This window comes from Cucurbita moschata, unplaced genomic scaffold, assembly GCF_002738365.1.
Source record: "Cucurbita moschata cultivar Rifu unplaced genomic scaffold, Cmos_1.0 Cmo_Scf00036, whole genome shotgun sequence".
NCBI classification, from domain to species: Eukaryota; Viridiplantae; Streptophyta; class Magnoliopsida; order Cucurbitales; family Cucurbitaceae; genus Cucurbita; species Cucurbita moschata.
Genome location: NW_019268552.1, coordinates 85,834 through 97,375, shown reverse-complemented (window position 1 = coordinate 97,375; position 11,542 = coordinate 85,834). Strand labels below are relative to the sequence as shown.

General features: G+C 35.3%; 1 protein-coding gene, 1 non-coding gene and 1 pseudogene across 2 annotated transcripts in view; all 3 read left to right on the top strand.

The window, feature by feature from the left end:
• The first annotated feature begins 1,762 nt into the window (after positions 1 to 1,762).
• Positions 1,763 to 1,856, top strand: TRNAY-GUA. The gene is made up of 2 exons: positions 1,763 to 1,799; positions 1,821 to 1,856. It is a non-coding gene; the product is annotated as a tRNA-Tyr (tRNA).
• A 22-nt stretch (positions 1,857 to 1,878) lies between these two features.
• On the top strand, positions 1,879 to 9,488 carry LOC111431380 (annotated as a pseudogene).
• A 752-nt stretch (positions 9,489 to 10,240) lies between these two features.
• LOC111431379 overlaps positions 10,241 to 11,542 on the top strand; it is a 9,443-nt gene continuing 8,141 nt past the window's right edge. Inside the window, exons 1-4 of the mRNA XM_023068003.1 lie at positions 10,241 to 10,244; positions 10,337 to 10,594; positions 10,763 to 11,251; positions 11,364 to 11,513. Of these exons, the coding sequence (XP_022923771.1) occupies positions 10,241 to 10,244; positions 10,337 to 10,594; positions 10,763 to 11,251; positions 11,364 to 11,513 (901 nt within the window). The remainder of the gene's footprint in view (positions 10,245 to 10,336; positions 10,595 to 10,762; positions 11,252 to 11,363; positions 11,514 to 11,542) is intronic.

Genomic DNA, 11,542 nt, shown 5'->3' with positions numbered 1-11,542 from the left:
AAAAAAAAAAAAAAAAAAAAAAAAAAAAAGAAAGAAAGACTGGATGACACTCGCTGCCCATGATTGAAGTAGGATTCAGACTATTTCATGTTCTTCTTTACAGCTCTGTTAGTAGAAGTGGGACAACCCTTGCGCTGCTGGCCTGGTGGTGGTGGTGTCCTGGAGATAAGGTGGGCAAGGCAGAGCATCATGCTAGTTTGTGAAGACACAAGGCAGCCCAACAAAGGATCAATCATCAAACCCTCTTGGCCGCCCACCCTTTTCAGGCTCTTAACCACTTCCTCCATGTTCCCTATCAACCTAGCCAATGGGATGGAACTCCAATCAGCATCCTCACCATACTCCAACTTGTTTCCATCGCCCGAGTCGCGTCGCCTTTGGGTCGGTGGCTCATGTTCGGGGTTGGACATGGGGCTCGGCGCTGACCTCTTCCTAGAACCTCGCAGATTTGGAGTAACCGGATTTGGAGGCGAAATGGGCTCGGTTTCTTTGGAATCGGTAGAGGGGCGGGGGGATCGTGGTGCACTAAAGATTATCTCGGATATAACTGAGCTGTCTCCGCCCATAGCTGCGCCTTACAAAACCCTAATAAAATCTAAACACTCTCCCAACATCCAATATAAATAAATAGAGTCAATCCCTCCCACTTTTCCACGCGGGAGCATTAAGTAATGTACTACCGGTAGGTGAAACCCAGAGACTCACAATGTACCTCGATACTTAAGTCACTTACTTTGGATTATACATTCCAGACTCACAACTTTTTTATTCGAGACTCTCGTGACTTTACTTTTGGTTTCCGTAAAATGTCTCATATGATATGATCATCCCATAAATGAGTTAATATGGGACTCCCACCCAATAATCCTCGACTACAATCAATTTTAAAAACAACTCAAATCCATAATTTGGATGGAATCAATTTTTTTCTATATACTAATTATATTTTTGAATTTTTTTTTAAAGGTTAAATTTATTAATGCAACTTTTAAAAGTTCGATCGTGTTTTGAATTGGGCCAAGTTGAGTTGAACGTTTTTCAAAAAATATATATCCAACAATCCAACTCAACGCAACACAACCCAACCCAACCCAACCTAACTCTGCTAAGAAAATAAAGATTTGGGTTGGAAACAATTTCAAGTTGGGTTAGGCTACGGACCCAACAAAACTTTAAATTTTGGTTGATCCAAAAAATTTCTCCTAGTCAACCTAACGGTATACCTCCCTAATTTTTTATCTATAATATATATTTTTAAATAAAGTATAAAATAGAGGGATGTTTTATTTATAATTTATTTGGTGATTTAAGAAATTAATTATAAAATTTTGTAATTAAGTAGAACATAGATTTTACCATATTTCCAAATTTATTGAGTGGGAAGGTGAAAGTAGAAATAAATGATAATAAGGAACCATGATATCCCAAATTTATTGAGGCGCAGGGAGAAGGTAGAGGTAATAACTGATGAGCCAATTGGTTAGGTTAAATGTTTAATGGTAAAAATATTTATATATTTTTATTTTTAAAAAACATTATTCGTTCTTATCTTTATGTATTATTCCGAGCAATAAACGTGCTAAAAAAAACGAGGCAAGATCAGTCACCATTGATGAAGTTTCAACTACTTCACATTATGTAATAAATCCAACGCCTTTTGGTTTGGTTCCAACAATAAACCCATCAATTTTTTTTTTATCCATTTGACCAATTTTTACTTTGAGATAGACTCGAAAAGGTTAAATAAAATAATGAAACAAATCCGACCTTAGCTCAGTTGGTAGAGCGGAGGACTGTAGTGGTTGAAAGCATCCAAAGTCATCCTTAGGTCGTTGGTTCAAATCCGACAGGTTGGAACTTTTTAAAAAATTGATATATATGAACATAAATTTCAGCTCGGGCAGCCTTGAAATTCATGTCGATGGCGGTAATTTCTACGAAGCTTCATCGTCGATGCAAGTGAACATGAACCGATGATTGTTGATGATAAAACTTCCCATCACAAGATGGGTATTCAACGGGTTAGAGCTAAACTCCACAGCTTCAATATTCATGAAAGTAAGCTTTCTGTAATGACTTGAAATTTTCTACTTAATTTAAGGTCGTTATTGTATACGTACCATAAATATTGAATACGGAAGATTTATTTAAAAACATCTTTAACACGACACAACAAAAGACCTGAAATAAAATAAAGAAGCATTTAAGTTAAAAACATAGCCTAAGGAAAATAAATATCTCTCTTATGCATGTGTCATGGTCTCGAGTTGTGTGTGTCATCCTTGCCATGCTAATCTCCTCTATATCTTCCAATTTTATCGGATGCCCTGTTAGTGTGATGTCCCACGTTGGTTGGGGAGGAAAACAAACCAACATTTATAAGGGTGTGGAAACCTTCCCTTGGTAGACGTGTTAAAGCCCAAAGACGACAATATCTACTAGTAGTGGATCTGTGCCATTACACTTTCATTTATTTGAATTCAATCTAACACAAACAATCGTATTAGATTGAATCGATCAAGTTTTGTTCGAACGTGTTTACTAAACTTATATATTAATATTTTCTAGGGAACCTAAGAATGGACCATCCTCGGCAGCATATTTGGCTATGCGATGCTGCAACTAGAGGTGACTGGAAGGCTGCGGAGGACATCGAAAAGGAACATAAAGGAATCCTTTCAGAGGTAATAAATAAGGATAGAAAAGAAACAGCTCTCCACATTGCCACCAGATTCAACCAGGCTGCGTTCGTGGAGAAGCTGGTTCAAAAACTGACCAAAAACGACTTGGAAGCCACAAATATATACGGAAACACAGCCCTTTGCATAGCTGCGACATCAGGCGCTGTGGATATTGCCAAGTTCATGGTGCGGAAGCATAACAATTTAGTCCTAATTCGTGGCTCTGGAAATGCCACCCCTGTTTTAATTGCTGCTAGATATAAACACAACCATATGGTATCTTATTTCCTCCAAATGAAATGGATCATTGAAGAAATGGAAATTAACGACCAAATGGAGCTTCTTCTTAGTGCCATTGCCACCGACCATTACGGTTCGTTTTTACTCACAAAATTTAATTTTTATCAATCGAGTCGGTTTAAAATACTTTTTTATTTAGTCCGAACTCTTAATTATTGTGTCTTTTTTATTTTTTTTTACTCTACAGATATAGCTTTGCTTATTCTAAAGTGGAAGCAGAAATTAGCATTAGAACGAGACGTCAACGACGATACACCCTTACATATAATGGCCCGAAAAACTAACGCAATTGGCACAAATAATGACCCAACCAAGTGGCAATCATCGATCAGTAGATATATATTGTAATATATAATTTATTACTAAATATCCCTTTACTCGGCACCGTCGATCACTAAGGCCGACTTTCGTCCCTGCTCGATGGGTGGGTCTTGCAGTCAAGCTCCCTTCTTTTTGCACTTGAGGGTCAATCTCCGTCTGGCCCGAGGAAACCTTTGCACGCCTCCGTTACCTTTTGGGAGACCTACGCCCCATAGAAACTGTCTACCTGAGACTGTCCCTTGGCCCATAGGTCCTGACACAAGGTTAGAATTCTAGCTCTTCCAGAGTGGTATCTCACTAATGGCTCGAACCCCCGTACCCCCGAAAGGAAGCCTTCTTCGCTCTCCACCTAAGCTGTGCAGGAAAGGCCCAAAACCAATCCCAGGAAACAACAGACCCAAACAAGGCCTAAAAATCTCAACGGGATATTGTTAGAAAATATATGACCTTTGATCAAAGAAGTGGTTCATGAATGAACTGAGGTCATATCATTCTATTAGATAATAATTAGATATTAAGTATTTAAATTGAATTTTTAATTTTTTTTTTTTTTTTTTTGTATTATATATTTTTATCGAAATGATGACGAAATTTACGTATGTTTTGAAGGAAGTAGAGAATATAGTAGAGCGTACGATGAAAATAAGGAAAAGGACGCAAACACCAAGAGAATTATTCACTCAAGAACACAAAGAACTTGTGAAAGAAGCAGAAAAGTGGGTGAAGAGTACAGCCAATTCATGCATGCTGGTAGCAACCTTGATAGCCACCGTAGTTTTTGCTGCAGCCTTCACCGTACCCGGCGGCAACGACGAAAACACCGGCTCGCCCATGTTTCTCGACCACAAATGGTTCACCGTGTTCGTCGTCTCAGATGCAATAGCTTTGATCTCATCTTCGACTTCGATTCTACTGTTTTTGTCGATCTTGACGTCGCGGTATGCGGAATCAGATTTTTTGTTTTGGTTGCCATTGGAATTGGTTCTTGGTCTTGGCTCCCTCTTCCTTTCTGTGCTGGGAATGGTGCTGGCTTTCAGTGCCTGCTTCTTCCTGCATTATGGAAGACATATTTCATGGATTCCATTGCTGATTACTGGGATGGCTATTGTTCCTATTTATTGGTTTTGTGTGTTGCAATGGAAGCTTTGGGCTGATGGCTTAGCAGCATTGCATGCTAGTGGGATGTCATATTTATTGAAAGATAGGCCGAACAAATGGTTCTGAAGTTCATCGTGTTCTTGTATTGAAAAACATTTACGATAGTTTTTATAATTAATTCTCCAAGTCATATATATATATAAAAAAGAATGGTTACGATAGCTTATAAAAAACGCTATCATCAACTTTTTATAGTATTTTTTATACGTCGTGATAGTCCATATCATTCAAAATTTGGAACATTATAGCATTTTTTTGGAACTATAATGAGTATAAAGTTTTACTTATATATCATTGTTATAAAAACATTTTATAGTCTATAAAAGTTATAGAAAGTGATATATATATATAAAAATAAAAGTGGCATAAGTATTAAAACTCAAGGTCCTTGAGTACTAACCTTTTGTAATTCAAATTCCTTTTTTTTCGTGAATAGGTTTTGAACAACCACTAGTATCTTCTCCACTATTCTCCGGTCTTAGAACGAAATTGTGGAATCTGGTGAGTAACTAAACTTGGGAGGGATTTAGTATATATGAAAAGAGTTTTTCTCAAGGTTTTTTCGAAGAAAAACTTCCATATACTTTGATCACTCTGTGTATATATATATATAAAATTACAATTTCTCTGGCTAGAATTTTGCATTTAATAAAATCTTCCGTACATTCACACGTTGTAAAATTATAAGTTTGAATTTTACAAGAATACCCTCATCTTAATTTTTTTTCCATTCTTTAGTTTCTTCATTTCCTCTCTTCTTAAAATAATAATAATAATTACAATAAAATATTATTAATATTATTATGATTCGTTCTTGTCTTATGTATTATTCCTCTTCAACTTTATTATGAAGTTTAGCTACTTCACATTATGTAATAAACCCATCAATTTTTTTATCCTTTTGGAATGAAGAATTTGTGGCAATAAGGTAGACTCAAAAGATTCAATGAAATTATGAAATAAATCCGACCTTAGCTCAGTTGGTAGAGCGGAGGACTGTAGTGGTTGAAAGTATCCAAAGTCATCCTTAGGTCACTGATTTGAATTCGGTAGGTCGGAGTTTTTTTTAAATCACTCACTTGAATGTGGGCTCCCGTCATTCATGTGATTCTTCGCAACTTCCTTACTAGTTGTAAGCTCTCAGTAAGTATATATTATAAAATTATTATAAAATTATATTTGGACTATGACTCTTTCACAACTTCATATTTCATAATTGTTTACATATTTATTGGAGTTTGTGCTCATTCACATGGAGACTTGGCCCTTACTTTTTTTTTTTTTTTTTTCTTCTTAATATATCTTACTTCAAATATTTAATTAATTTATTTATTTATCTTGGATAATTATTCTAATATAATATACACTCACTTGTGGTCGACTAGTCAACTCGACTACAACTAGCAATTCATTGCATGACTCAAAAATATATAGTCAAGCTTTTTTCTTTTCTTTTTATACAAAAATAAATAAATAAATAGTTGACTCCTTCAACCATGGAAAGTTGGTGTAAATAAAATATTATTTAATAAAATAAAATAGTTCCAATTATAATAATCTCTTAATTATCCATAGAGATTAAGTGTCAAGTGCTAATTAAATTAAACACCAGTGCACAAAAAAAAGACAATATTTAAATGATAATAATTAATAATAATATCTCAAAAAGACAAAAAAGAAGAGTGTGTAATTTCGTATAATATATTAAGGCAAATGGTCAGTGTTTATATATATATATGAGTTGTTCGTAGGACCTCACACATCTCATTGCTTTCTCAGCTCTTTGCCAAGTTTAAGTGAGTTGTAGAAGTGTTTCCGATTCCAATTCCAACTAAAAATATGGTGCCGGTTCACGAGCTGTCTTCAAATTCGTCGAAAATGATGGTTTCCAACGCCCACCACAAAATTGATATCGACGGTGAAGTCTACGAAGTTAAATTGTTGACACAAGAGAACGTGAAGGAGGATCAGCACCAACCGATGATCGTTAACGACAAAGCTTCACGTCTCATGATATTTATTCAATGGGCTAGAACTAAACTACACAACTTCGCGATTCATGGCTGTTGTAAGTTCTACCTTCCTTTATTTGTTTCTTATTGTTATGAATTTAGTCCGTAAACTTTGAATTTTACTTCCATTTGTCAATTTTTGAATGTCTAAAGTTTCCGGTTTTATTTTGAAAAAGTTCATCCTCTAATATTTATTTTTTATTGTTATTAATTTGTTCATCAAACTTTTCTTTTTTTTTTTATGTCTACTCTTATTTTAGAAAAAAATTTCCAAAATTTGAATATATATATTTTAAAAAAACCACTTCAAAAATATTTAAAAGAGTGGTCAAGAAATAAATAATTAAAAATTATTACGAAGATAAACAAAAATAATAATATAATTATATTGTACTCAAAAATATATTTCACTTTTTAAAAATTAAGAAAACAAGTTGGATTATAAAGTCCTGGTTTATTTTCGATCCGATTCTATTAGATTGAACCATCTAATTTTTTGAGTCATCGAATTTACATTTTGCAGGGAACCCAAGGAAGGACGCTCGTCCGTCCCCTATGCGGCTATGCGAAGCTGCAACCAAGGGTGACTGGAAGGCTGCAGAGGACATCGAAAAGAAACATAAAGGAATCCTTTCAGAGGTAATAAATAAGGATAGACAAGAAACAGCTCTCCACATTGCCACTAGATTCAACCAGGCTGCGTTCGTGGAGAAGCTGGTTCAAAAACTGACCAGAAACGACTTGGAAGCCACAAATATATATGGAAACACAGCCCTTTGCATCGCTGCAACATCAGGCTCTGTGGATATTGCCAAGTTCATGGTGCAAAAGCATAATGATTTAGTCCTAATTCCTGGGTCTGGAAATGCCACTCCTGTTTTAATTGCTGCTAGATATAAACACAACCATATGGTTTCTTATTTCCTCACGATGGAATGGATCATCAAACACATGGAAATTAACCAGCAAATGGAGCTTCTTTTTAGTGCCATTGCCACCGATCATTACGGTTTGTTTTTACCCGCAAAATTTAAATTTTATGAATTGGGTCGGTTCGAAATACCTTCTAGTTTAGTCAAAATTCATAATCATCACGTTTTTTTTTTTATTCTACAGATATAGCTTTGCTTATTCTAAAGTGGAACGAGAAATTGGCATTGGATCGAGACATCAATGACGATACACCCTTGCATATCATGGCTCGAAAGTCTAATACAATTGGCACAAAAAATAACCTAACTGAGTGGCAATCATGTAAGTGTGTTTTTTTTTTAGTTTAAGAGTATTAATTTTTATTAATTTAGCTTTTTAAATATTTATAATTTTAATTTGATTTTTAGGTTTCAAGCCTATATACAAGAAGAAAATGATGCAAATACAAGCCTATCAAACACTAGAAATGATGTGGAGTATAGTTCAAAATAAGATTGATGAAGATAAGATTCCGGATTTCATTTTACATCCCTCGAGCATGCTACACGATGCTGCAAGGGTCGGAAACGTTGAATTTGTGAGAGTGTTACTTCATAAAAATCCTAAGCTTCTACTGATGGTCGATGGCAGTGGGAAGAACATATTTCACATAGCAGTCGAAAATCGACAACGTAGCGTCTTCAACTTAATTTATGATATGAAACTCTTCCACCTAGATGACCTATTATATCATTTCAACGAGGAAAACATGAGCTTGCTTGAATTAGCTGCCAAAAGAGCTGATCCTGGTCATCTTGATCGTGTCTCAAGAGCCGTCTTTCAAATGCACCAAGAACTTCTATGGTTTAAGGTACCAATTCTCCGTTTAAATGAAAAATGGAAGAGGAAATAATAGAGATTTCTCCCCGCAAACAAACAGAATAATGTTAGAAAATAATTGGTTTATTATTAAATTGATTTTTTTAGTTTTTCTTTTTTTAAATTTTGTGTGATGTCACACGTGGTCGGGAGGAGAACAAATCACCATTTATAAGGGTGTGGAAACCTTCCCCTAGCAGACCCGTTTTAAAACTTTGAGGGGAAGCCCGAAAGGGGAAGCCCAAAGAAAACAATATTTGCTAGGGGTGGATCTGGGTCATTACAAATGATATCAGAGCCAAACACCGGATGGTGTGCCAGCCCTTCTCGCTGTTCCCCGAAGGCGGTGTGCCAGTAAGGATGCTGGCGCCAAAGAGAGTGGATTTTGGGGCAATCCCACATCGATTGGAGGAAGGAAAGAGTGCCAGCGAGGACGCTGGGCCCCGAAGGAGGGTGAATTGTGATGTCCCACATTAGTCGGGGAGGAGAACAAATCACCCTTTACAAGGGTGTGAAAACCTTCCGGACAATATCTTCTAGCTATGGATTTGGGTCGTTTTGTATTATATATTTTATTCAAATGATGACAAAATTTATGTATGTTTTGAAGGATGTAGAAAATATATTAGAGCGTACAATGAGAATAAAGAAAGGGAAGCGAACAACAAGAGAATTATTCATCCAAGAACACAAAGAACTTGTGAAAGAAGCAGAAAAGTGGGTGAAGAGTACAGCCAATTCATGCATGCTAGTAGCAACCTTGATAGCCACCGTAGTTTTTGCTGCAGCCTTCACCGTACCCGGTGGCAACGACGAAAACAATGGCTCGCCCATGTTTCTTAGCCACAAATGGTTCACGGTGTTCGTCGTCTCAGATGCAATAGCCTTGATCTCATCTTCGACTTCGATTCTACTGTTTTTGTCGATCTTGACGTCGCGGTGTGCAGAAACAGATTTTCTGTTTTGGTTGCCATTGGAGTTGGTTCTTGGCCTTGGTTTCCTGTTCGTTTCTGTGCTGGGAATGGTGCTGGCTTTCAGTGCCTGCTTCTTCCTGCACTATGGAAACCATATTTCATGCATTCCATTGCTGATTACTGGGATGGCTATTGTTCCTGTTTATTGGTTCTGTGTGCTGCAATGGAAGCTTTGGGCTGATGCTTTAGCAGCATTGCATGCTAGTGGGATGTCATGTTTATTAAAATGTAGGCAGAACAAATGGTTCTGATGTTCTTAACATTAGCTATACAACTGTTTTTGTATTAAAAAAATGTTCATGATCATTAGAGACGTACGATGATATATTAACGTGTATTTGTATTATTAATTTTTTTATAAATTCCAAATTATTTTCCTCGATGTTAGTCGTGTAATTGTTAATTAAGAATAGCGTATTTTGAACTCTCAAATCAGAGTTAAAACGAAAAAGTTATGGATGAAATAAATTAAATAGAGAATAACGACTAATTTGTATATTAATTTGAATATTAAAAAAAAAAATTAAACTCGTGACCAAGTTATTATTATTAAAAAGAAAAAACCATGTTCGTGGATCATTATTATTATATTATTACTATTTAAAAAGTAAAAAAAAATATCTAAACTTGTGACGTTATTATTATTACTAATGTTATTATTATTATCATCGTTACTATTATTACCATTATATTATATTTTTTAATTTATTATTTATATATTATTATTATAATATAATATCACTATTATTAACCTTTTAATCTATTTCACAATACCTACAATTTTTAATTTTATTTCTTTCTCAGAGAAATATTTTTATTGTTAAATCCTTGATCGTTATAAAATCTTCGATTTTATTTTATTTATTAACTCATTATTCATGGTAGACGTGACAGTATTTAATTGAAATAATACTCATGATAATAATAATAATAATAATAATAATATCTCAAAAAGACAACAAAAAAGGGTTTTCAAGTATTATATATTTGGATTAAATGCCCAATGTGTCTATATATATATAAAAGTTGTTCATCGCTCATAGGTCTCATTGCCTTCTCTGCATCAACCTCTTCGTTAAGTTAAAGTGAGTTGCATTAGGGTTTCCAATTCCAAGTAATAATACGACGCACCAAATTCACGGGTCGTCTTCAAATTGCCCGAAAATGATGGTTCTCAGTTCCGACGACAACCATGGAATTGATGTTCACGGTGACTTTTACGAAGCTTCATCGTCGACGCAAGCGAACATGAAGGAAGATCAGCCTCAACCGATAATCGCTAACGACAAAACTTCACATCACAAGATGGGTCTTCACTTGGCTAGAACTAAACGTCACAACTTCAACATTTACAATTGTAAGTTCCATTTTTTTATAATTATTTTATTTTATAATAAATAAAATTTTTATTTATTTGAATCTAACTCGACTCCAATCATTCATGACCCAACACGTGCTGTTGAATTTATTTAATTGAATTTTTCGAGTCATATGATTTTTTTTACGCCCAATCAACTTTTTACAGGGGGCGTGAGAACGGACGATAATCCGCTGCATATTCAGCTATGCGAAGCAGCAACTAGAGGTGATTGGAAGACTGCAAACAACATCGAAAAGACACATAAAGGAATCCTGTCGGAGATAATAAGAAAGGATAGAAAAGAAACAGCTCTTCACATTGCCACCAGATTCAACAACACTGCCTTCGTTGAGAAGCTGATGGAAAAGCTAACAGAAAAGGACTTGGAAGCCACAGATGTATATGGAAACACAGCGCTCTGCATGGCTGCTACATTAGGCGCTGTGGATATTGCCAACTCCATGCTGCACAAAAATAAGGATTTAGTGCTAATTCGTGGGTCTCAAAATGCAACCCCGATTTTAGTGGCTGCGAGATATAAACAGAACCATATGGTTTCTTTTCTACTCAAAGAGATGGACTTGAGCATCCAAAGCATGGCCACTAGCGACCAAATGGAGCTTCTTCTTAGTGCCATTGCCACCGACCATTACGGTTCGTTTTTACTCACAAAATTTAATTTTTATGAATTGGGTCGGTTTAAAATACTTTTTTATTTAGTCCGAACTCTTAATTATTGTGTCTTTTTTATTTTGTTCTTTTACAGATGTAGCTTTACTTATTCTAAACGGGAACAAGTTATTGGCACTGGAACGAGACGTCAATGACGATACACCCTTACATATAATGGCCCGAAAATCTAATACATTAGGCACAAAAAATAACCCAACCAAGTGGCAATCATCTCTCCATAGGTGTAAGTTTTTTTTTTTTTTTTTTTTTTTT